Source organism: Scleropages formosus, chromosome 3, assembly GCF_900964775.1.
Source record: "Scleropages formosus chromosome 3, fSclFor1.1, whole genome shotgun sequence".
Classification (NCBI taxonomy): Eukaryota; Metazoa; Chordata; class Actinopteri; order Osteoglossiformes; family Osteoglossidae; genus Scleropages; species Scleropages formosus.
In genome coordinates this window covers 12,845,251-12,872,176 of record NC_041808.1, presented here as the reverse complement: position 1 = coordinate 12,872,176, position 26,926 = coordinate 12,845,251, and the positions used below count along the sequence as shown (strand labels likewise).

At 42.7% G+C, this 26,926-nt stretch overlaps 1 protein-coding gene across 1 annotated transcript in view; it reads right to left on the bottom strand.

The window, feature by feature from the left end:
• pappa2 (pappalysin 2) overlaps positions 1-26,926 on the bottom strand; it is a 67,766-nt gene that overhangs the window by 13,810 nt on the left and 27,030 nt on the right. The window contains exons 9-21 of the mRNA XM_018753260.2: positions 26,454-26,582; positions 26,264-26,349; positions 19,401-19,597; positions 17,836-17,955; positions 17,204-17,339; positions 16,757-16,931; positions 15,310-15,472; positions 14,766-14,943; positions 10,571-10,784; positions 8,793-8,961; positions 6,691-6,823; positions 5,469-5,578; positions 3,733-3,804 (exon numbers count right to left, since the gene is read on the bottom strand). Of these exons, the coding sequence (XP_018608776.1) occupies positions 3,733-3,804; positions 5,469-5,578; positions 6,691-6,823; positions 8,793-8,961; positions 10,571-10,784; positions 14,766-14,943; positions 15,310-15,472; positions 16,757-16,931; positions 17,204-17,339; positions 17,836-17,955; positions 19,401-19,597; positions 26,264-26,349; positions 26,454-26,582 (1,882 nt within the window). The remainder of the gene's footprint in view (positions 1-3,732; positions 3,805-5,468; positions 5,579-6,690; positions 6,824-8,792; positions 8,962-10,570; positions 10,785-14,765; positions 14,944-15,309; positions 15,473-16,756; positions 16,932-17,203; positions 17,340-17,835; positions 17,956-19,400; positions 19,598-26,263; positions 26,350-26,453; positions 26,583-26,926) is intronic.

Sequence of the window (26,926 nt, the reverse complement as noted above, 5' to 3'; positions counted from 1 at the left end):
CTATAAGTGTACAGCAGTTGCTGTACAGCCACGATTTCCTCATTTTCAATACAAAAATGGTTCAACTCTTAGTAAAAATACCACATAAGAATAACATGTTGCTGTACTGGATCATGCTATTTTATTGCTGTTATTGCTATTATTATAATAGAATTAAATATTTTTAAATTTAAAGTTGTTGAGTTGACACTTGTCTTTCACATCTAGCAGTTTTAAATATTTACTAAGCTGAAAAAAATTCAGTGAACAGCAGGACCTCACCCAAAACTGAAAATAGGGTTAAAAATCTTTACACTGCAAATTAGTGTTCTTAATCATTTTGGTAAGCATTGCTCTTGTGCTAATCTTCACACTCACTCACAGACTCACTATTAGGAACCACTCATCACGTTCAGGCTTGCGTTGGTCAAGAGCCTATCCTGGAATCGCGGGGCACAAGGTACACCCTGGATAGGACTTCTGCTTGTTTTGAGAACTTAATGCAATATCTTCTACGTTCTTAAACAACATTAATCTGTTAATTTTCCAAGGTGTGCAAACCATTAGACATTTTAATAATCACAGTAAATTATTCATTTGTATTTCCCTGAGACCTTTGTCCAAGGTAATTTACTATGTTATTTTACTTCTGTTACGCAACAATAAGCTACTTACAATTGTCTACCCATTCACACAACAGAACAACGTAATGGACGCACAAAAATGGCAAACTGTGCACACGGTACGCCGGACTCAAACCCATGTTTGAATGCAGCGCCAAGGAGCTCTGAGACAATGGCACTACCTAGACAAACAAAAATATCAGTTGTCATTGAGCAATATGAGGTATGCTTCTAAGACTTCTTTTTTTTTCCCCATTTGGGAACTAATGTAACTCGTAGAGACAGAAAAACTCTGCATTAAATATTCCTCAGTATCTTTGGCTATGATGGGCTGACTAAGTGGCTGGTAAGCTAGTTAAGTGTGTCTTTCACAGTAAAAGCGCATTAAATACAAAATCTAATGTTATAGAATGTCTATTCAAGGTTTTCCTAGGTTTGAAATTTCCACAAACCAAGAGTGTACAGAGGACAATAAAGACTAAATTAAGATGTATGCAATCCCTCAATCCTATCCAACAAGGCCTTGTACTACAAAACAAAAAAGAAAAAAAAAAAAACAGCTACAATGGCTTATAAAAATAGATACCCTTTTCCCATCCTGTTTATTTTTCAGTACAATGACATTTTTTGATTTCTCAAACTCAGAAAAGGTTACTGTCCTTCACCTGTCAGTATGGTTATTTTCCGCCTAAATCTAACGTATTAACCTCTGCATTACCATGAAATTAATGAAATCATGAAAAATTAGCGCCTGGGTGGTGTGAGAATGGGGGTTCAGTCCCTATGTGGACTTCCATGTTCTCCCTGTTTCTGCATGGGTTTCCTACAGGGTGCTCTGGTTTCTTCCCATAGTCCAAACACATTCAATACAGGTGAACTGGTGTCTCTAAATTGCTATGAATGTGTGTGTGTGTGTGTGTGTGTGTGTGTGTGTGTGTGTGTGTGTGGGGCTACTCTGTGAAGGACAGGTGTCCCATTCAGGGTGTACCTCCATCAGCCTTGCACCGAATAATTCTGGCATAGGCTCCGGACCCCCACGACTATGGTCAGGACACGTGCTTACAAAAAATTTGTTGGATATTGGTGTTTTCACTGTCGTGAAAAAAATACCACATTCCATTTGTAATGCTATTTTAGTGAACGTGAGGTTCCATTTTATCAAGGAACCATTATTTCTGTAAAAAAATTAATTTGGTATTCTTACAAGAGGAATTTGCCTTACATGGACATCTCATGGAAGAAATTTACCCCATAATGGGAGGGAGGCTTGTATTCCTGTACTATACTAAAGACAGCATAGGACAACATGGGAAACGCGCAATTCATTCTCTGCATTTGGAAAATAAAAATCTCTTTGGTTTTTAACAGCTTTTACCCTTAGCAAACACTGAGCTGTTCAACTGCGACACCTTAAAAAATCTTTCAAAAATACACACACACACACACACACACACACACACACACACACACACACACACACACACACACTTTCAGAAACGCTTGTCTCATACAGGGTCGCGGGGAACCGAAGCCTACCCGGTAACACAGGGCGTAAGGCCGGAGGGGGAGGAGACACACCCAGGACGTCCCGCCAGTCCGTCGCAAGGCACCCCAAGCAGGACTCGAACCCCAGACCCACTGGAGAGCAGGACTGTGGGTCAACCCACTGCACCATCGCATCCCCCTCTTTCAAAAATATAAAACATTTAATACATTTTATCTGGAAAAAATATAACAAATGCATTGTCAGTCAACTAGAAAAGATGTGAATCCACTGATGCCAGTCTCAGATATTACATAATTCTGATGGAAAGGGCTGGAAGGTGGCCCAGAAATCACACACAGTCCACCCATTCATTATCAACCACTGTTTGCCCAATACAGGGTCTAAATGGTCAGTAGCCTATCCTGGAAGCATAGGATACGAGGTCTGGTACAGCCTGGACAGGATGCCAGTCCATTGCAGAGGAGTTACATACAATATTATAATAGTAAGTATGCAGAAATGAGTAAAGTGATTTACATTTGTCAGATAAAATGTACCTTTAACTCCCGTTTTGCAGATAAACAAGAAAATAAAGAAAAAAAATAATAATTTAGATGCTGCCTCAATCCTAAAAGTCTGATACAATACAAATGTCACATGGTCCAAGATTGAGGAGATAGTGTAACATTTTTCTGGGAGGTATGATGGTAAAACACCTGCTTTCTGCCTCTGCAAAAATCCTGGCGCAGCAATCACTGGGGCTCCAGTCCAGTTCCTGCTTCTCTCTAGCACCAAGGCCCGTTTGAAGATGGGCTTTGATTTACATGCATGCCGCGATGTCCTTTTCTTTTCAAGTTTGTAATGTGCACAGTGTAAATCAGGGCTGCCTGGGGTCTACAGGGGGAAAAGCTACTGGAATTCCCATCTGGACTGAAGAGGCCAAAACACTGGCAGCAGTAATGCGACGCACCTGTAAGGTTCAGCTCCAAGGGGTCAGCAGCGTCCGACTCCAGCAATAATATTTACTCAGCACTGCACCATAGGGTCCTACAGCCCTGCTCCTTTTCAAATCCCCACTCAGAGAAATACATCAAGAGTTTTCTCTGACAAAAATATGAAAGACACTGTGGCTGTGAGATCTTGGAACTGTCCGACTTAAACATGAAATGCTGGTCAGTTTGTCTGATTATTTCAGAAACGTGTTTACGAGAGACCGGTCTACGCATTAAATCAGGTGAAGAAAAAAGTAGGAAAACAAGAGTGAAACTGGACTTTTGAAAAATTTGCTAGTAAACATAAATAGAGCCACTGAAATTATCTTCTCGCCTACAGATGACCAAGGCATATGCTGTAGCTTTCACCGACTTTCTAATTTAATTCTCGTGAACCAGTTAAAAAATAAAACGAGCAAGAGCTCTGTTGTTATGTGATACATCTTCACTGAAGACCCCCCAGCTGGTATTGTCCCAAACAAGAGCACAGAAAGAGCACAGGTTGACCGGTCTGACAGTAGGACTGGAACTCATCTATCTGTAAATATGCATGTCCAGTCCGTGAAGAAGGATGAGGCATGCTAAATGAGATACATTTGGGAAACCCTCCTCTTGTGCAATTCCTGTTCCTTGGGATTTTTTCCAGGCTCACCTCACAGGACTGGATGCAGTGGACAAGTTTGGGATGAGGATGCCATGTCTTCCTGCCAGTACACACGATGCCCTGCAGGAACACACACACACACACACACACACACACACACACACACACACATGCATAGCACAGACTTAGCAAATACTTTCCTTAATTCTGAAAGAAGCATTGTAGTGCAGGACATTTCAAGTGCATTGCTGCAAAACTTGAAGAATGCATCCTGTTTGGAGAGAGTATCACAAGTTCGGTATTTTACGCTTCAGGAAATCGGCAGAGATTTCAGGGACCTTATGTGCTGATGTATTAACTAATATAGCCGTCAGTGCCGTCTACTACCATGAAATAAAGTTAAATAAAAATACAGAGCAGGAAAATGCATAATTGCCCGATGTAGATAAAACACATGCTTGACAATTTATATGATGCTGACAAAGTGTTGTTGGGGAAAAAAGGTTGCGGGGGGGGGGGGGGGGGGGGCTTTCTTCCAGGACACAGTTAATCTTGTTAATGTACCAAAGAAACACCTCTGCAATTTTCTGAGATGACATGTAGTGCCACACATTTCTTCCATTATGAGGTTCTGATGCATACGAATATCACCCTCACATATGCGCATCTTTGAACAAACTTCATCAAGGCCACAGGTTACATTTATCATGCCGATGCATTCTCCAGCTCTTAGGATCCACATGTGGTCCTGGCTGCTGGAATGAAAATCACATTTGGCCTCTGAGCTGCTGCAACTGGCCACAGGCTTGCCTCTTCCAGCAGTACTGTTTTTCTTTTTTTTTTTTCCTGTGTGGGTAGCAGCCACAGGTTTTTCCCTTGTCAAATCTACAACATGCCCTCCTCGTCAATCATCCACGGACAACGGCCTCCCCCAGGAGGCCCATAAACTTGGCCGGGTACGAGGACTTGGATCCAAGCTTCTATGTAGATTTAGGGAAACATTATCTCTCACCGGACATCGGCGTGGCCAGACACATGACACGAGGCATCAAATTCAGTTCCAAGCTATTAGATTTGAAGAGCCCTAGGCTTCTGGATCATTGCAAGGCCACCCAATGGAAGTTCAGAAATAAAAGTGTTTACATTAAGTTTCCAACGTAAGCAATCTCGAGGGGGTCCAATTGGCCAAGCCACGCTCCGTCAACAATAACGTTAAATGGCATATTGAAATATCTCAGGATTTCAAACTGAAGTTATTAAGCGACTAAAAAAAAAACACTGATAGCTCTTGGAGACGTCAAAAATGTCTTTCAAAAAATCAGAACCGCAGCCAAAAGTTGGGTGAAAGTAGAGTACAGAGGCAATTAGTAAATATGAGAAGCACAGGTAACACTGCAGTGCTGGCTATTAAAATCTTTAAAGAACAGCCCATTGTATTAATTGTAAAATTTCAAAAATAATAAGAAAATTGAAGAAACAAAACTTTTCTGAGGGATTATAAGAAAGAGAGTAGTTAGGAGTATCTTGAGAAGCTGACTACCATAGCATACACATATATGAAAAGGTTACATGTTCTCAGAAACTGGGAATACTTTATTAAAATACTATCACTTTTAATCTCACGTAAAGCTATCGCCACAACTTTAAGAAATAAGCATTTTACTTCACATACTTGGGGAGATCAAAATATGTGTGAAGAATGTTTAAATTAACAGAATGGGTGGTAGGAATACTACGGATTTCTGATGTCAGCTTTTGGTAGCCTTAAGCACCGTACACCTTACCTGAACCTCAGTTGGAAGCATCCAGTGCTTCAGGGTGTCAGCAGTGACATCACCGGGCAGCACCACCGGGTCACTCAAGGCCACGATGCATGTTGGGTAGCAGACTGCACCTGTGGTGAAAGTCAAATAGTAGGCTTTCCATCTTTCCTCCAAATTTGCATGTGTTGAATATATTCATGCGTAAATGTCAAAAAAGCAGCCGTGTCTGAAAGCAGTCATTTGAGGTCCGGTAGCCCTAGCAGCGGGGGCTGGGCACGCTTCGAGCACCTGCTACCTGTGCTCACAGCGCTCTGTTGTACCTGGCAGTCCCGCCGTTGGTGGTGAAAAGCTACAGGGAAGCCCTACGTAACATGAGCGTGCTGTTTTAGTAATATCTGTGCAAATTTGCTGCGGTGATGAAAGACAAGCAGCCCTGTACATTTCAGATTTGGAATGTGTTATGTTTGAGTAGAACAGTTAAAATAGTTTTGGTGAAACATTGTTGAAGTTTGGAGACTGAAAACTCTTTTGGATTCATTTACAGTATTGGCATGATAATTACTGTAACCTAAGACTGGAATAACATAATAACAATTACATAATTTTCAATGACAAGTCGAACATAATATTTACACATAAACTAAATAAGCACATTTGCGATGAATAAGATCACCAGAACAATATTAAATGTTTTGAGGGTTGTGTTACACTTACATCAAAAACACACTGTATATGTTCGGCCTTCCTCTTTTTTTAAATAAAAAAGAACAATGGTTGTTAAAAAGTTAAAACAATGTAATAATATTCCATACATTTTAGTTCAAAATCACCAAATCAACTAAACCACATCTTTGGAACAAGGGAGGAAACACAAACACACCCAATGTGTAAACTCCACAAAGACAGAGCTACGGCTGGATTTGAACCCAGAACCCTGAATCTACGAGGTACCAGCACTAGCTGCTAGTTAATACTATAATCAGCGAGGACGGGGCATCGGATGTGACTCTGAAACCCCGAACTGTAACAGCTTAATGACATTCATGGTGTCACAATACAGCTATTGTGTTTATTAATAAATACATGGATAAAGCTGGCATTAGGATTCCTACCATGGTAACACTTTATCCCGGAGTTTTAGGGTAGAGACAGCACTACCCCTGTAAAAGGCATCATATCTGAAAACGCTTATAGATGTCTTTCCTCCATAGAAATGGTCTACATTTATATTTTATGCACTCACCCACACTGTACCCATCTTCACAGGTGTACTCCACCAAGTTCAGGTCAGGGGGTGGCGCACAGGACCCTTGTACACTACTACACATGATCAGCTCCTCAGTCCACATGCCATCTTTCGTGCAGCGGACAGTGTACTGTTGGAATGAGTAGTAAGGACACAAATTAAAAAAAACTGTATAAAACATAGAAATAAACAGTGGTAAAATTATGATTCATTAAAAGAATAAATCATAAAGTAATAATTGTGATTTTATAAGGTATACGATCTAGACTCTGTGAAGTGCCATAAAGCCATACATTTTTTGTCTTCTTAGCATTTGAAGCAGCAGTTGTTAGATTTGAAGCAGTGATAGTGGATGTGTTGATGATTTTTTTTTCTTATACATTTTAATGTAGTATAACTGAAAGAATATTATGGCTTTTAATAAAAATATTCTTTAACCAGCCAAACAGGTTGAAACATGTCTGGGGAATATAGTTCATTAATAAACAATATTCTTGGCTTCAGTCAATGAATAACTTGACTTTGCTTGACAAGTAACTATCCCTTGAGTTGGGGTTCAGCTGTTATACTGGCAAACGATTTGTACTGATATACATCAATCAGCCACAACATTAAAACCACCTGCTTAATATTGTGTAGCTCCGTCGTGCCGCCAAAACGGCTCCGACCCGTCGAGGTACGGACTCCACAAGACCTCTGAAGGTGTCCTGTGGTATCTGGCACCAAGACGTTAGCAGCAGATTCTTAACATTTAGTTATTTAGCAGACACTTTTCTCAAAAGCAACTTACAATGGATACTATGTAGTGTTACCAGCTCACACACCTTATTCACCAAAGTGACTTATACTGCTAGATACACTACTTACACTGGGTCGCTCATCCATACATCAGTGGAGCACACTCTCTCTCTCTGTCACTCACACACTGTGGGGGAACCTGAACAGCATGTCTTTGGACCGTGGGAGGAAACCCACCAAGACACAGGGAGAACATGGAAACTCCACACAGGCTGAGCAGGGATTGAACCCATGTGAGACAACAGTGCTACTCACTGTGCCACCGTGCCACCCAGGTCCTGTAAGGTCCCAGCCTTTAAGGCCTGAAAGTTGCGAGGTGGGGCCTGGTGGTATGTGTCGAAGTAACATCCACATGAATGCCAGGACCCAAGGTTTCCCAGCAGAACATTGCCCCGAGCATCACACTGCCTCCGCCGACTTGCCTTCCTTTCATAATGCATCCTGCTGCCATCTCTTCCCCAGGTAAATGATACGCCCAACCGTCCACACGAGCTAAAAGAAAATGTGATTTATCAGACCAGACCACCTTCTTCTGTTGCTCCATGGCCCAGTTCTGATGCTTACGTGCCCATTGCAGTGGCCTTCGGCGGTGGACAGGGGTCAGCACGGGCACTCTGGCTGGTCTGCGGTTATGCAGTCCCATACGCAACAAGCTGTGATGCACTGTGTGTTCTGACACCTTTCTATCATGGCCAGCATTAAGGTTTTCAGCAATTTGTGCTACAGTAGCTCTTCTGTGGGATCGGACAAGACGAGTTAGCCTTCGCTCCCCGTGCACATCAGTGAGCCTTGGGCACCCATGACCCTATTGCCAGTTCACCGGTTGTCCTCCCTTGGAGAACTTTTCGTTGGAACTAACCACTGCATACCAGGAACACCCCACAAGACCTGCAGTTTTGGAGATGCTCTGACCCAGTCGTCTAGCCAGCACAATTTGGCCCTTGTCAAAGTCGCTCCAATCCTGACGCTTGCCCATTTTTCCTGCTTCCAACACGTCAAATTCAAGAACTGAATGTTCACTTGCTGCCTAATAAATCCCACCCCTTGACAGGTGCCACTGTAACAAGATAATCAGTGTTATTCACTTTACCTCTCAGTGGCTTTAACGTTGTGGCTGATCAATGTATAGGCTGTGGTTGTTTTTCCGGTTGATACCTTGTTAGTAACCAGGGGTTTTCACAATATTTTAGCAAGTTGACAGTGTAATTTTATTAAATGTATGTATTTTATGATGTTCATAGCTTGACAGTTTGACTTAATATGACCCTCAGAAGACAAGAATCATCAGTAGCTCTTCTCACCGACTCGGAGGGGTCTGGGCAGGTCAGTTTGCAGATGCTGCCGAATTCCAGGCCCTTGGTGCAGCTGTACATGCCCTCAAAGACGGAAGGTGGCGACGGGCAGGAGATGGGTTCACAGTTGCCGTGCTCCCACTGGCCCTCCGCCAGGCACTCCAGCTTTAGGAACCTCCTGGAGGAGAGTGCAGGAGTAACAGGGGACAACACAGAGCTTACAGGCCATAATAGCTGACACTACTAAGAATTTACTGGCACTTTTTTATATCTACAGCACATGCTCATCCCATACACATCTTCTTTAGTTGCTTACTTATCCCACTCAAAGGGTTCCCAAAACCAATGACTTTTTGTTTATGGTTTCGGCCACAGTGTGTCAGAATGACGCCCTCCCCTCCCTCAGAACTGCTGAATCCCTCTCAGCATTCAAGAAGACTCCCAAAACCCATGTTTTTTACATTAATTTCTCCTCCAGTCTCCTGGCAGCTACAGAATTTTTTTTTCACACCACTTGTTATGATTACATTTGTATTTAATATTTTAATGTCACATCTATAGCGTCTATATCCACATCACAGCTACTCGAGTGATGGGTACTAGTAAAATGAAATAAACAAGCTGCCCTTTGACATTCTGCATTTATATTTACAGCGTTTTGTTCCCTTTTGAATGCACTTTTGTATATAAGCTCCACTGAACATCACTTGGGAGAAAATAGGCTGCTAAATGAGTAAATGAGTAAAAATTATAGCGATTTCAGCAATAATATGAGAATTTTTAACGAAATGATAAATCTTAACAATGTAGTGTGAATGTAGTAATTCACTTCAAGGGCAAATCACCTGTACTGCTGAACAGTCTGTAGTTTACAACAGCGCTCAGCTTTTATGAAAAATTGCAAAATTGCTGTGTAATTCCCAAATAGTTTTTTTTTTTTTTCTTATTTTTTTCCACAGTCTATTTGTGGTACAGCCTGTTGTGTGTTTTTTGAGAGCTCCAGCTCCGCAAAAATCCATGCAGAGTGAAATACTGCAGCACTTGCAAGGTACTTGTATTTTCTGACAAATCTCAACGTAGAGAATTAGCATTACAGTATTTTAAGTAGAAACAGCATCCGTTAATTCTCTGGGATTTTTTAACACTTGTGTAGCAGGATTGTATTACGTCAAGAAAACACATCTGAGTGTAAACATATGAAAGGTATTAATGAATTATTTTTATTTTTAAATCTTCAGAAAGTCTTAATTAGACCTGCTGGCTACCATCCATGGCCTTAATGGCTCATTTTGGTGTTTTAGATACGCCTGCATGTTTTGAAAGTCGGCGAAATGAACTCCTAACCAGCTGCAGGCCCCTGTCGACTGTCCAGTGTACTGGGGAGCCAGAGAGGAAGCATTAAGTCACTAACTCGCTTTCCTACTTATCTAGATGAACTCAGACACTGAAAAATCTAATTATTTTGTGTCAGAGTCTGGCAGCCATGATCACTGAGGATCACTCGTTAAACTGCAGGCCTACTATTAAAAACATATGAATTAATTGCATAATGAGGGAAACTTTCAAGGGTTTGTCTGAGGATAAGATGATGATGTGTCATAATCGAAAACCTTTTAACGTACCTGAGACTGACTCAATAATCAGCCAAAAAGCTGGCGGCAGGTCTCTAAAACCTTTCTGCTTCGATTTTAACCTCATCAGCCTGAGGAGATCCCAGCTGGTTACAAAAAAACTGACGATGGTTTATTTGTTAAGGTGGGAAGATGCTATGGTGGAGCCATACTCACATTCTTGGTTTTGTGTTGGGGCTGCCGGTTACGTAATAGCCAGGTTTACATTTGTAGCGGCACAATGTTCCCACGTTGTGCTGCCTCCCTTCACACTGGGGTACGAGGAGTTTGGCATTGGGGACCTTGGGGGGTTCCGAGCATTCTATCTTACAGTACGCTTCGGGAGAGGACCACAGGCCATCTTCTAAACACTCCAACCACTCGCTGATACCTACAACACAATGATCCACTGTAAAATTTGTTCCATGAAGATGAGCTGTACACAGACGCTTCAAAGAAAAAACAGTCTTACATGAGTAACAAAAGTGAAAATTTAAATAAATATGACTCGGATTCAGAAGGGTTCAAATAAAAATAGCGAGGTGCTTAGAAGCAAAAGTATTTTGAAAATGATGTATCTTTTTTTTTAAAAAAAAAGGCTGATATTATAGTATCAGCTGAGCAAAGTATAGAATTCAAATACTTTGCAGTACAAAAAGTATTTTAATTAAAAAAGCATACGTAGTAATTCTAGCAGTGCCTGGAACCATCGGTATCAAACATCTCCCACAGAACTGCTCATTTATTAAGCACATAGTACAACGTAGCACATATTTTTACACACACACTGACTGAAACCGCTTGCCCTGAGGTTGCGGTGAACCAGAGCCTAGCCCGGCAACACAGGGCACAGGGCTGGAGGGGGCACACCCAGGATGGGATGCCAGTCCATCACAAGGCACCCCAAGCAAGACTTGAACCCCAGACCTACCAGAAAGCTGGCCCTGGCCAAACCCGCTGCGCCACTGCACCCCCGTATAGTTTTAACTAAGTAATAAGTTATGTTGTTCAATAATTTCCCTCAGCTTACAATATTGCTTGAGGTGTCGACGTACTTTATTGGAAGTATGGAACCGATTAAGATGTCTAATCATGCATATTTTAAAGGTTGTGCACAGATATTAATGGTCAATAAAATATAATGAATCTCACTCATGGCATGGGGGTTTTGCACGCTATATATTCGGAGTATACATGTCTGTGAGCAGAACTGACCTGACATGTACTCAAACTGTTAAATTAGGCTATGATTTTAGTTTACCTACCATGCCACCATGCAGCTCTTTTTTGTTTCTTAATTATATATTATTATTTGTTACATGTTTCCACAAACTGAAAATGACAGATTCCTTTAAAAATAAAACTTAAAGCATAGGTAAACTTGCAGCACAAATATGTTTCACAAGCGGGGGAGAGGGTAAGTAGAAGAACTGACGTAATAGCTGATAGAATCACAACGGGCATGTTTCCTGTATCCTAATAATTTCATTACTTCATGAGATCAGAAAGGGAACCACTTCAGCAGAGAAAAACGCAAAAATACAACTAAGACGCCTTGGGTCCTGGGGGAGTCCTGCTACAGGGGACTGGGAAAAAAGCCCAGCCAAGATCTCCTTGGACACAAGATGTCCAAGAACCCTGAAACGCTCCAGAGAACCTTCTCAGACAACACAACCTTGGGCTGGTCTGCATTTCAGCAGCTTCGATGAACCAGAGATCTGCAGGGCCAGAGCCTTGAAACAGTTCTGCTACATCTAGGTGTTTGTGGGTCTGTCTCATCCAGCAGTTCATTGTGTAATAGTTAAAATAGTCTTATTTATCTTGTAGCTAGAAGCACATTTGCTGTTTTGCGGTATACGGATCAACACGACGCAGCACACTTTGATGTACGTTACAGTTTTTTCCACCACCTGTTGTTCAGATAAGCAGCAGCTGGAGAGAATCTGGAAAGGATGAGAGGGAACTAAATTCATATACCATACGAGAAAAAAATGAAACCCCAGTACGCACTATGCATAGTCATTGTAGTTAAACAAAACTTCCTTTCAACAGCGATTATGTCTGTATGTGTAACCAGGATACCCCACAAACTGAGTGCAGACTACACTCTATAAAAAGTATAATTCAATCTAAAAATCTGCATACAAGGTGAATTATCATTAAACTCTTAATTACTATTCACAGAAATGAGAAAAATAAATGATGTCCTTCCCAAGCCAGACAGTGCGAACATTTTTTTCACAAAACATGCAAAATTCTTCCCTTGTCTTTTAAAATGTGGAGAAACTCAAATTCAAATTCTAATTCAAAACCAATTCCACAATATTCAAATATAACGTGAGTAAGCAGTTCCTTTATTTACTGTAATCACTCATAAAATTTATAACCACTTTCAACAGTAAAGCAAGTGTTAAACTGAAAGGCACAGCCTTCCTTTGCCTTTTTGCTTCCTGCACATATTACAGCACTTTCTGCGTTAGGGTTCATTATTATATTAGATAATGCATTTTGAACACAGCTACAAGACAGCTGAGATGTGTATGATAAGTCACGCTACACGTATGGGGAGTAGGACTGCTTGCCTTGTTTAATGTGAAATAAGATAAGCTCATAAGGTATTTCCCATAAATGTGACTTAATAGATCTGTATGCAGATTTTAATGCACAAATCATATGTGAGTTCATGTAATGACATCTATTCATTTAGGTAACACTTTCCTCCAAAAAGGACTTCGAATGTTGCTTCCTACAATTATTTACCCATTTATAAAACAGATAAATTTTTCTGCAGCAATTTAGGGTAAGTATCTTGCTCAAGGGTCATACAGGTGGAGGTGGGATTTGAACGTGCAACCGTTCAGTCTAACCAAAAACGCCTCCAGCTGACCCATGTGTAATACGATCACTTGTCGTGCAAGGGAAGGCTATTATGAATCAGCATCACTTCACTCTGGACAAGGTGTAATTGGCACTGGCCGTTTGGCCACAACTTCAGTTAAAACAGTTGCAGAAATTTTCAGCATATAATAAAGAGCCTGGGGAGAAGTGACATCACCCCGAGGAAAATGAACAAAAGAGTGCGGGAGAAGCTGCTGTGGGTGAAAAGGGATAACTGAAAACTGAAACGCATAGTAGTAGATCAGGCTAAAAGGCAAAGCGGAAGACGGTGCCAGTGGATGTTCTCTGGGCAAATGGCAACATGGAGCGTGACTGTATTCATCAGCTAAAAAGCTCATAGAACTTCACGGCTGGATAGTGTAGGCGAGACACCGTGTAGTGGGCCTCTAGGGGTCCAGTGATGCAAACAACAAAGGCAACGGAGGCAGAGGAAGGCTGTGCTATGGTCGGTCTCCCCACACTAGGAATACATTCTTCCTTACAAACAACTCTGAGAGCACTGGGGTGTGACAAACTTCCTTTAAGTAGAACTTCATAGAGCTCTCTGGTCACTGGTGTGAAAGGCCCACATCCGGAGCCCAAACTGCCACCGGGCCCTAACGCTGGGGGAGAAGAAACACTCCCTTGTTCTCTACACCCCTGTCATTTCCTCTCTCCCGTGTCAGCAAACCTCCTACAGCCTCCCCACTGGTTTCCTATTTATGTGGCAAGAACTTCTCTGGGCCTCCATCAGCTGGTGCTCTGCCAGGAATCGCTGCCGCGGACACAGATCGGGACCCTCTGACCAAGATCCCCTACCAGAAGTGGGATGGCACCCTGCCAGCACAGCTGAAGTCATGGTGAAAACCCCACTTGATAGCCAACAACCTCGGTGACATCTCTCTTCCCCCCTACTTTTCCATACGATTGGTCTTGAACCAAAAAAATAAATAAATTCACAAACAGATGAATGGCTTAACATACTGGATATTATTTGAAATACGATCCAATACGGACAACCAACATCTACAGCTGCTTGTCCCAAGCAGGGTCGCGGCAAGCCAGAGTCTACTCAGCAACGCAGGGCGCAAGGCTAAGGGGAGAGGGGACACACCCAGGATGAGATGCCAGTCCACTGCAAGGCATCCCAAGCAGGGCTCGAACCCTAGACCGGCCAAATCCACCACACACCATACGCCCCCCATCCTCCCATACAGATAAAAACATACAAATTAAGAGTAAGAATACCCTCATCTTTGGTCAACAACAGCGCTCTGGGGACTCTGTTATAGTCCTGTTATTGCTGAGTTCAATTATAATTTTTGAAATGGAATGCTTAATGGAACAGATAAGAATTAAAAATCCAGCTGGCATAATAGCCATAGAGATTAAACAGCTGCAGTTAAATTCATACACCCAAGGCTGTCATGAGCATTACTCTAGTAAAACAGAGGGAAAGAAACTTCTGAGTGGACCACTCATGCGGTTGACCCACCTTGCAGCATGGATGGGGGATTACAGGAGAAAGAGCACCTCTTCCCAAAGGTAGTGCCCTCGGGGCAGGAGAAGGAGGCGAAGTACACGTGGGACTGGTCAGGGAGGCCACAGTCCACGGGCTGGCAGCTCACCACGCGGTCCCACACGCCACGCATGCACTCCACCTCGGTCTCTTTCTGGAGGGAAAGGGAGAAATTGAAAACACCAGGGTCAGGACCTTCGCATCTGGGTGAACAACAGAGAAAACGGAACACCAATGACAAGATGACAAAATGTATGACGGGAAGAACACAAATGAGATAAATGCAGTATGAGTACATGTGCATCTGCATGTTTTTCATGCATACTTGAATAAACACGTTAATGTCAACATAGTCACTGATTTCGGGCTTTCTGAACGGACACACTGAACAGCGGCTACGGCCGCGCAATACAATCCCAGATTTACGGCAGCGGTTTTATCTTCCTATATTCAACGATAATATTATCAAAAAGAGAAATCAGTCCAGTCACGTTGAAATGCAGTTTCGCTGCGCGCGCACCTGGTTCGGCGGAAGGCGCCCTCCGCTATGCGCACGGAGCGTGTGACCCTGGTGACACAGCACCGTGCAGCGAAGGGCCTCCGTCCCAGGGCGGCAGGTGACTGAGGCCTGGTCCAGCTGCAGGGGGTTGCAGGGCTCTGAGCTGCAGGGCTGGTGCACACACCTACACACGCGCGCACGCATACACGCACACACACACACACACACCCACAAACACACACACGCGCTTGCATTAGTGCTCGTTTATTCGTCACCACCGCACCACCTCGAACCAGTCAAGAGAACCCACAGCCCCCCCCCCCCCCCCCCCCCCCCCGCCACCTGAAACATTTCAAGAGTAGACTTGGAAAGGACGCCGCGTGACTCAAGAAACGAACGTGGCCACAAATACATTTGCTCTCTTAGCCATTCCGAAGAACTTTAATTGCTTCCAGGTTCAGTGGGCAACGCACAAATAATTAGCACACTTCAAAGGGCTCAATGGTATTTGGCAACAGGTTAGGTTGAATTACAGTTTATAAAATCAAAATGTTAGGAAAAAAAGGGTCTCCCCAGCACTTCCTTCACTTAAGGCGGTTCCCCATGAGCAAACAGCCCAGTATCCTAGCGGGCGGCTCCAGTTTGGACTGGTCTGGGGTTGCGGCCAGGGGCCGATAAAAACTGAGAGAGGAAATCAGCCCATAATTGTGTTGATGCTCAAGCGTCCTTGCAGTGAGCTGGTACACAAACTGGGCGACTGCAAAGCTGAGTGTCCCTCCGACCCCAAACACAGGCACTGAAACCGGGGGAAAGCACGGAATGTACTGGAGTTTGAAAACATTTAAACAATTAAACGATACTAAACAAGGAAGCATTTGGCAGCCGCCATCAGTTTGCACCAGTTAAAAAGCACCAAAAATAAGGTAAAATAATTATTTCAGATAGATTATTTTCTTACTATTTTGTTACTCATTTCATGCATATTACTGATTATGAGCAATTACAGTCACAGGTCTGAATAATTTTCAAAATAACTTGCCTCTTAAATGATGCTTTTATCCAAAACGACTCAATATTTAGTACCAAATATAATGCTGGAAGAGTATTTCACTTATTTGACATTTCACTACGTTCTGGGCGAGTATCTTGATCAACAGCAGTACAATAGGAACCAGGAGGACTCTAAGAGCAACCTACCGCTTATAGTTAATTTCCTGCCTCCCATATTTGTGATTCTTTGTGTGGATGGCAATCTCAAAGTCTCCAGTTTTATAATATACAGAGACATCTTCTGTTTCATACGCAGTGCACCAGAATGGAAAGAATATGGATATTGGATCACTGACTGGGTAGCTGGAGGATGGCATGGTGGAGTACGTCTACACGCCTGTGTGTGTGTGTGTGTGTGTGTGTGTCCACACCGAATGACAGCATGTGGAAGTCCAAGGAGACCCCACCCTCAGCGCACCCGGTCAGGGCAAAGGCACTGAAGCGGCAGGATGTGCGCAGGGCGACTCCCGTCACTGCCACTAGGGGGGAGGAGAAGTTGAGTAGAACAGCCGTGGTGAGGAAGAAGGGCAGGCTCAGGTTATGAGTGACATTGACCACCAGGGGGTTGTGGTGACACGAGAGCTCAAAGTCCCCTAGAAAACACCAAAAGAGGTTCTCAGTCCTCCATGCCATGGCAAGCAAAAATGAATTAACCATAGCCATCTCGTCTCTAATATTTTCCTGGTAAACCTAACTATATGAAACCTACAATCAAAAAGTGTACCAACAGTCTGTGGTCTGAGCAAATCGAAATGCATTTCAATGAAATATATGCATATGTCAGTCTAATATAATAATTGAACTGGGAGAGATTCGGTATGTTGTATGTGAATAAAGCAGCATTCTGATTCCTTTCATTTCCTACCAATGGAATGGTTTTTGCCGCTGGTGTCACTGAGCTGGATGGCCACCGTCTTCCTGCACTGCTCTCCCGGCCAGGTGCCGTCCGACGCAAGGTAGATGATCACGGAAGCAGCAACGCCAGGGCGAGCAAACCCTACCTGCAAAGAGCTGGTTGCTTTACACCGGTACTTCGCGTAACTTGATTCAGTGCAAATAGAGAAAGTAGCACAGCATCGCTGCACTTGTCCATTGAACGACAGTTTATCGCTGATTCGGCGATATCCTCCTCCTTCCCGCACGAGAAGCTTGCTTCTCCTTGCGCACGAGACACTGGTCCTTTTCAGACATATGAACAAGTATCTAAATCCGCCACCGTTCCTTCCCAGATACAAATACATTTCTACAGCAGCCACCGGTGTGTGGAAAGTATTAGGTTATTTCTTATGCTGGAGGCCGCAACAAAATCAAGTCCAATTTTACAACTGGAAATTTTACAGCACAGACATTTGTTGTGCCCCTTGAGATTTGAGCATATAACCTACTGGCTAAAAAATACTCCCTGTTAACACAGCCATTCATCGCAGTGGCAGCTGTTGAGCGCAGTAGGATGCAATATTTTTAACTTCCATCGCTGAACAGAGGATGGAAACTCACCTTGAGCCAGATGGCTTGCTCCTGGTCAGGGTGGTTGTAACTGTGCGGCTGCGCAGTGCATGGGAACCACGCGTATCGGGACAGTCTCTCGTTCATATCCAAGTACTGAGATTTGCAAAGCTTAAAAAAATTGGAAATAATCAATTAAATGACCAGTAAATCACACACACACACATTTTCAGAACCGCTTGTCCCATACGGGGTGGCGGGGAACCGGAGCCTACCCGGTGACACAGGGCGTAAGGCCGGAGGGGGAGGGGACATACCCAGGACGGGACGCCAGTCCATCGCAAGGCACCCCAAGCGGGACTCGAACCCCAGACCCACCGGAAAGCAGGACTGTGGTCCAACCCACTGCGCCACTGCACCCCCCACCAGTAAATCACTGCTTAAGAAAATTATTTTAAACTTATTTTGTTGTTTTCCACACACTCTACACAGCGCACTGGAGTGTCATTGTCATTGTTCTGAACTGAATAAATGGTACTTTGTCAATTGTATATGCAGATACTTGTGTAAAGTATGCTGGTTAAAAGGTGGTATTGGACTAACTGACTGTACTTGGAGAATCGCCTCTCAGTCTATGCTTCGCTGCTGGCAAAATGCACTTTTGCTTACTGTGACTTGTAGTCAGTTCTGGAGAAAAAGTGTGTGCTGAATGAATAAATGTAAAAGTTAATTCTTTGCTCATTTAGATCGTTGGTGGTTAACGAAACCTGGAAAAGCAAAAGGACGAGGATTGCAGGTTTTCGTGGTAAAAGGAAAAATAAAATGGCTTATTTTAGAACAAGCTCCGCTTACAAGTGAACGAGTTGTACCGTGCACATTTGTGTCAAAGATTTAACCTCTAATCTGTTATTTGGAATGTGTGTAGAGTAGCATCATTTTCTGAAAAGAAACTATTTGCTTATAAAATTTAAATCTGTTCTAACCTCCAAGAGAACGCATTAGTCAGTGAAGGACATACGTTCGTCACGCAACAACTGCATTCAGTCACAGGGCCAACACTGAAACAAATAACTGCTGAGATTGCTAAATGAGAAATATATAATTGCAGTAAAGCTCCCGTACAACAATTGCACACCGAGATTGAGAGAAAGCGGAACTAGCAAAGACTAAGTGTTTGTGCCAGTTTTCACCACTGGAGGTCATCCTTTAAAAAAAGTACCATTTCTTCATCATGCGCCATGGCACTGTGACCGTTTTTAAATCATGCTCTTGTAGGAGACAAACTGGTAGGGAAAAAATAGAGGGGAAAAAAAAAAAAACAAAACACGCCAATGCACTCACAATATCCGGTGCCACTACGTGAAACGATTCTATGAGCACACCGTGAGCTGCCCGTGTCTGAAGGAAAATAAACTATTTTTTCGTGTTTCGGTTTTAAAACTGTAGCTTGAGCTTTAAAGATTGAGAATTGGGATCCATTGAGTTATTGGAAAATTCACTTAGACGAGCTGAAGAAAATGAGCAGACGGAGGATATTTAGCGACAGGTGTGTTCCTACAGTTGACTGTACACCCGTACACACTGCTGTCTCTCTGAGATGATGGTGTAATGGTCACCTGTTGGAGTGATGGCTCCCCAGTGACCGCTACGGCAGGACACCTCGCCTCGTCCTGGTGGGAGGCCCAGGCCTCAGATGCCCACTGGTCCCTGTAGCCCTCTGGGGTGAAGAAGCCACAGTCCCTCACACTGTAGGCCCTCTCAAACTCCTCACATACACCATCGCCGTCAAACACGTAACACTGGCTTGGCTCTCCTGCAGGGGGTGGAAGGGGTTACAGATACCAGTGACATCAACTATTCGGAGGAAGACGCATTTAGGCTAAACATTTTTATTGCAAGAATGTGTTCTTTACGTTGCCTCAGTTATGACTCTCTCACTTTTCCACTGTCCTTCAAAGCTGCTGAGACCCTTTCAGCACTCAATAAACTTCTCAAAACCCATCTACTTCAGACTTGCTTCCCTTGTAACCTCCTACAACCTTCAGAGCTCAAGGAAGGATACAGGTTCAAATACCACCTCCTACTGTAGCACCCTTCAGAAAGGTACTTACTGTGATTTGATACAGCAAAAATTACCCTGCTGTATAAATTGGTAAATCAGTGTAAGTCCCTTTGGAGAAAAGTGTCATTTAAAAATACTTATAAATCTTCTAACCATTAGTGTTTCAAATGCACTTTTAGCACGTGATATTAGAAAAATGTTTAATTTAGTAAATTTAAATATTATGGCCAAAAAGGGGTTCGTTAATTCTAAATAAAATATATGGCTTCCAAAAAAAAACGAATGAAGTGGACAAAATACAGGTAACATTTCTGTTAGAATACACTCTTGACATTGTATTCATCACTTCATTGACAATATGCCATACACAATATCTACAAACTATACCCTCAATCAATTCCAAAAAAAAAAAAAAAAAAATAGCCACACTAATTAATTAAATATTCATTGAATTTTGTTACAAAATCTGTTATAAAACAAATTGTAGCAGTTTTTTTCTTAGTGCCATCGATATTTTTCTTTATCATATTATTAAATAAGATGAAAAATGATTGCGCTTTCTTATCTAAACAGGTGCAAATGGAAAGCTGTGTCAATACAGATAAATCTGTTTCACACACTGATACCAGGTCAATTAGCCTCTGACAAGAAAAATGATCTGAGCTAAGAGTGGATGTACTACACCTTATCGGATTATGTGTGCCGTAAGCTGAAAATGGAATCATGGATGAGTGAAGTGAAATCAGAAGATTGCACACCCACCACCTGTCTGCCATCTGGACATATGTGAAGGGCTCAGGTTTAAAAGACAGTTGCCATTAAATACTTGTTATATTTCAAACAGTTAAGACAAACATAACCTCTGCAAGCAAAGGTGGAACAGAATAAAAACTTTAAAACTGCCTATTTACATTTACGTTTACATTTATTCGTTTAGCAGACGGTTTTCTCCAAAGTGACGTACATTTTAGAAAAAATTCAATTTGTGCATTACATCAGGAGAAAGAGACATAGTTGCAGACGTGATGATTTTTTTAATTTTTTTTTTTTTTTTTACGTTTAAACACATTTTTAGTTAGAACACATCTGAATCACGGTGCACTGTTGTATTGCTTATTCATACTGCATATAAGGCGCAGGCATCCTTGATGATGGTACTTAACCACAATCCCCTACGCACCTACTTAAGGGATTAACATTATGAATGGATGCTGTGGGCTGTGACTTTACAGCCTCACTTGCAGGCACGAGGCTGCTGTACAACTGGGCAGCAGCTGGTCAAACCAGCAGGATGGTGTCTGTGTGTCTTCTACTACAACTCCAGCCAGTCTGCAACTGCTCCCTGAGGCTCAGGACACACTCAGTGCCTGGCGATGAGTGACCCATTCCATCGCGGTACATGCTGAGTCCTGTAGCCTAGACGATGTTTATAGCCCGAGGCGGTGCAGTTTGTTAATTGTGACCAAAAAGGCTCTGACCCTACACGTTACGTCAAAGGTTGGACTGATCGAGAAAGGGGGTTTGGTTCCTTGCTGTGATGGGCAATTATACCCTTCCAGCCTAAAGGGTCATATCCCTGTTCATATTGAAAACAGAAGAGTAAATGGTCCCTCAATTAAAAACACGAATATTGCCCACTTAATGGAACACCATGTTTAACCTAGAGTAGAAGTTTATGAGCCTTAATCCTGGAATTTAACACTACATCATGTTCAGTCTAGTATTTCAGGCTGCACTGATCAAGCCAAAAAAGCACTGCCTAATGATACAGCGCATTTTGGTGAGTTATAACAAAGGTAGGGTGACCCTTTTTTATTGAGTTATTTTCATTTGGTTGAACAATTTGACCAACGAGGAAGCATTCGTTTCCCAATTTTATGACCCGGTATCGGACCACCTGCTCAGGAGGTTTTTGAACCGGGTCCACATTTGTGTTGCACGTTTTTAACGCCTGCTGAGTGATCAAGAACCTGGAGTGCAGCAAAGGAATGATGTCATGAGCAGAAGTTTGCAGGTTGGAGCTCACGGGCTTTAATAAGACCGTGATGGAGTAAGAACATAAGGCAAACGGGGAAACAATCAGACATGAAAAGCATGCAGCAGACCAGATATTCATTATGAGTACACTAGGGTGAGTCATAGCAAAGATGTGCTTGGCACTGATAGGGAACAGACTGCTGTTAAGGTAAAAGAAAGCTTATATATGAGGTGTTTGGCAGTTATAACTAGCTAAGGCTCATTCAGAATAGTGTAACAAATGGCATTCTCGTGTGCCTTTTCGACTGGCCAGAAGCTCATTGGCTCATACTGCGAGTGATCATCTGAAAAGATTTAAATAAAATTAAATTAAATGACTAACTGATGAGTTCTCCCAGCACTTTGCTAATTGGTACAATGCTGGTCGGCAAGCTCGGTTCAAACAAGGGCTTTGCCACTGGGCAGGTCACAGGGTTACTGCACATACTCTCTAACAGCTTGAATAAATATTCCTTCGAAGGGTATTGGATTTCAGAATATGACCATTCTCCTCACCTATTACTTTTGACCCATATACCATCGCAGCAGTACCTCTATTCGCACTCAAAAAAAAAAAAAAAAAAAAAAAAAATCTGTCCAGGCCTTGCCTATTTATCCACTATGATCCAAGTCGTTCCTGAAAGTCATTGGTTTAAAGAACTTTAAAATGCCTTGAAGTCATTCTCCTGGAATAAATAAAACTATATGAACAAAGCGTACTACCTTTCAAAAAGACCAGACGTAGAAAAGGTGGCCTGTCTGCCCCAAACTTCCTTTCCTATTGCGTCAGCCACCAATCATTGTTTTTGCTAGAATAGATCAGTCGTGAACCAGACGAAACCACCCTCGGAAAGCTTTCCACCGTCACAGGAAGATCTGCGGGTTACTGTAGCTCGTACTAAGAAAAACAATTTCATGCTGTCACTCAGCTACATTCATGGTCCAAATCCTGCAAAACCCCTTAGATAAAAATGTCAGCCCATGCTTATTAACAAAACTTTAGCACACCCATTCATAACAGTTTTAACACCATCTGCATTATCGTCCTTGAACCCAAATAACTTTATCCAGCCTGATAGCACTGTTCTTCTCTCTCCAAGGACCCCAGACATCCAACTGAGTAACACGATGAGACTGGAGTAAAATATGAATTAAAGAGCCAGACAACATTCCTATCTCATACGCTCCCAGAAACCTGAAAAAAAAAAGCTTGAAGTTCACTCAAAATCCTCATGTCAGCAGTTGAAAAACATATTTCAGTAAGCAGATGGTCCAGTTATGTCAACATATTAAAAAGTCAACTTTTTTTTTGGCCATATGAATATTTCAGGAAAGGAAAAAGTCACAATATCAGTGTGTTGTCTTCAGGTTTATCTTGGAAGTTGTAGATTTAGGGCTCTAGTTTAGAGCACATTCATTGCATTACAGATTTTACTGTGCTGAATTTTACCAACATATTCACAAGATTGTGTGCATGACAATTTACATACTCTATATTTCTTCTAATTTCATATAACTAAAGATTATAAGAGCAGGGTCTTGTGCAGGACTTTAAAATTTTCCCTGTGGAAGACTTTTTTTGTTTTTTTTTTTTTTTTCTCAAGCCAGGCACATGTTCACCATTAGCCACATTAGTATATTAGTGCTACAATGTAGTTCCAGTTTGATTAACATGTTACTATTAATATAGAATATTATTTTACTCTATAATTTTATTCTACATGCAAACAAGATGTTAGAAGATAGAATGGATAAGTAACACAATATAATTTTATACACATCAAAAATCTCTAAATTTTCAATCATCTAGTCACTTTTCTTTAATGTTTGTAGAGGATGATTGTGTTTGACCACTATTTAAAGAGTATTAAGTTCCACAAGCCACTGTATTATAACATTATAAAAGGAAAAACCTTGCTTCCCTGCCTCGTACTACTGTAATTGGAAGAATGACATTTTAAGTGTTACTTTAATTATTGCTAAATACTATATGTTGTTGAGAACTCACACACACATTTTTTGAAACCGCTTGTCCCATACAGGGTCGCGGGGAGCCGACGCCTCACCCGGCAACACAGGGTATAAGGCTGGAGGGGGAGAGGACACACCCAGGACGGGACGACAGTCCATCACAAGGCACCCCAAGCAGGACCCGAACCCCAAACCCATGCGCCACCGCACACCCCCTTGTTGAGAACTCTTCTACACTACTTTGGATACTTAGCACTGCAGAACCTCAATCTCAGAAGAGTAAGTCTCTGGGTCCTCTGTCACCAGAGACCGTGGGTCCTGTTGTGCTCTGGCTCAAAGAACACTACTCTGATATGACCTATAAAGGTTACTGTTCTCATTATGAGAACAGAACAAGGAACACAGGTACTACAGGAACACAGTTATTCATTCAAAATACTCATTTAGTCATGTAGGCTTCGTTGGCATCCATTCAACTGCCACAGGAGATACACATGTTGCTGATAAAGGGCAAGCCATCAGCGACTAATGAAGTAATGAACTAATGACAGAGCTTTGTGTGTGCACAGTGGGGACTGAGCAATTGACATCAGCTAAGGTGGGACTGCACGTAAAAGACAGTACCCTAAACCAGAGCGATGTGGTGTGTGGGAGGTCATCCAGACTGATGGGCTGGAAAACAGCGCTGTGACGAAGGGTTTGCACTTTCTACCTTCCAGAGGAGACCCCTGCATTTAAGCATCCAAATGAAAAGCAGGACAGCCCAAATCCCAAATGATAAACAGAAGAACAGAACACCGTGTTTTCGGTGAGAATGAAACTGGGAATAAACTATATCGTCATCGTCATAATACTAAGACCTAAGAGCAGCAGAGCTGCTTTGGTGGGTACAGATGATGGCATCCTTTGCGTCTTATAATAATGGACAGCAGAGTGATTTCGTGACAAGGAATTTGAACTTTAACTAGTTTGACGACGGGTCAATAGCAGCTGCACTTGAACTGTTGCTCGGGTATAAGGGCTGAATTCCTTCAGCAAATTTTAATATTAATAAATGGGTGAAGTTTAAATTTGCAGGGTATGAGCATTATTACAGCTGGTCTGGCTGATACGCAAGTTTACAGAAGCAGTACGATACTATACCAACTGATAGTATTACTTGCATATGTGTGCCTCAAATCATGCATGGCTGTGGTACAGTTCTGCATATCCCTTGTATATATTTCAAGTTGTGCTTTTCATTTCTCTAATTCAAGTGCAATGTCTGACTTGCACAGGGCAAGTTGCCTATCTGATGGATACAACTGCAGTGAATATACAGTCAGTGCTGTTTCCATTATCTTTACAGTACTGGGTCTTGTTTTCAATTGTCCCGATAAGCCATATATTACCATTATCACATGACCTTGACACTTACCTGTTGCCACCCTTTCAGGTTAATTTGTATGGTACATAAAGACCACGAGGGATCATTTGTGGGCATCATGTAGAACATTTACATGTATTCACTTAGCAAATGCTTTTCTCCAAAGCGACTTACAATGATCATACAGCACTATGTAGTGTTACTAGCCCACACACCTTATTCACCAAGGTGACTTACACTGGTAGAAAAGTTACAAGGGGTCACTCATCCATAAATCAGTGAAACACACTCTCTCTCTCTGTCACTCACACACTATGGAGGAACCTGAACAGCATGTGTTTGGGAGGAAACCCGCGCAAACATGGGGAGAACATGCAAACTCCACCCAGACTGAGCGGGGATCAAACGCACATTCTCTCACACCCCTCAGGTGCTGTAAGACAGCAGCACTACTCACTGTGCCACCATGTCTCCCGGAACAGGAAGTAACACCCTACCTAACAGTGCTCCACACACACATAGTCTGAAACCGCTGGTCCCGAGTGGGGTCGCGGCGAGCCGGAGCCCAGCAGCACAGGGTGGAAGGCTGGAGGGGGAGGGGACACACCCAGGAGGGGACACCAGTCTGGCACAAGGCACCCCAAGCAGAACTTGAGTAGGGCAGTGGGTTTGGCCTGTGACTGCTGTGTGGGGGGGGTCTGGGGTTCGAGGCCTGCTTGGGGTGCCTTGCGATGGACTGGCCTCCTGTCTGGGGTGTGTCCCCTCCCTCTCCAGCCTTGCATCCTCTGTTGCTGCGTTAGGCTCTGGCTTGCTGTGACAAGTGGTTATGTGTGAAAGGTGTATACTTTTTGTCTTGGAATAAAATGTAATCTGAGGCAGGTACCAAGTCACCACCTCATTGTACGCCTCTCTGATGACTCACTAGCTGTTGGATTTATGAACACCATAAGGTCTTAAGCAACATTATCAAACCATTTGGTACACATGTGAAACTAATGGGTGTTGGCTTTTCCTCCTGTAGAGACACAGTGTTTAGAAGGGTAATTTTTTTTTGCAAAACCCACCATCACAGTTAAATCCTGGCTCCATTAGACACTTTTTGGAGCAGCCGTCACCATCCAGGAGATTTTCGTCATCGCACTGCTCTTCCCTGCAGAAAAAAAGCAGGGATCAGCCAGACTCCCACGGCTCAAGAGAGACAAGTGTCAGAAGCCTTAAACATTTACTCAAAGGGAACGCTGAGTCCAGACCCACCCCTGCAACTGTCCGTCCCCGCAAAAGGAGCTGCCAAGGCTGTAGAGAAGCGGTGGCGAGAGTTCGCTGAGAATGCCACCAGCCTCCACCCGGACCCTGTACTCATACTGCGCTCCTATAGCCAGGTCACTGCCATCGAACACACAGAAATGTACATGCAGCTCAGTAACACACAAGTAACAAAGACATTCTACATCTTCAGTTATTTTCATGGCTTGAGTGGATGAGTTGGGCCTTTCTTTTCGCACAACTGCTATTTTGTTCAGCTCTCATCCGAATAGATTTAAATAGTTTTCTCATATTTTTCCCCATTACATCCTTTCTCAGATTTTACTGCTGCTGCTTACTTTCGGTACTTTGTCAAGAAGTTTAAAGTCAAATACCAGTAGTTATGATAGAAGGACTGTGACTCTTCTTGCAGTCTAATCCTGCTACCCTCAACCATAAGACCAGTTCCATTGAAACTAAAGTAC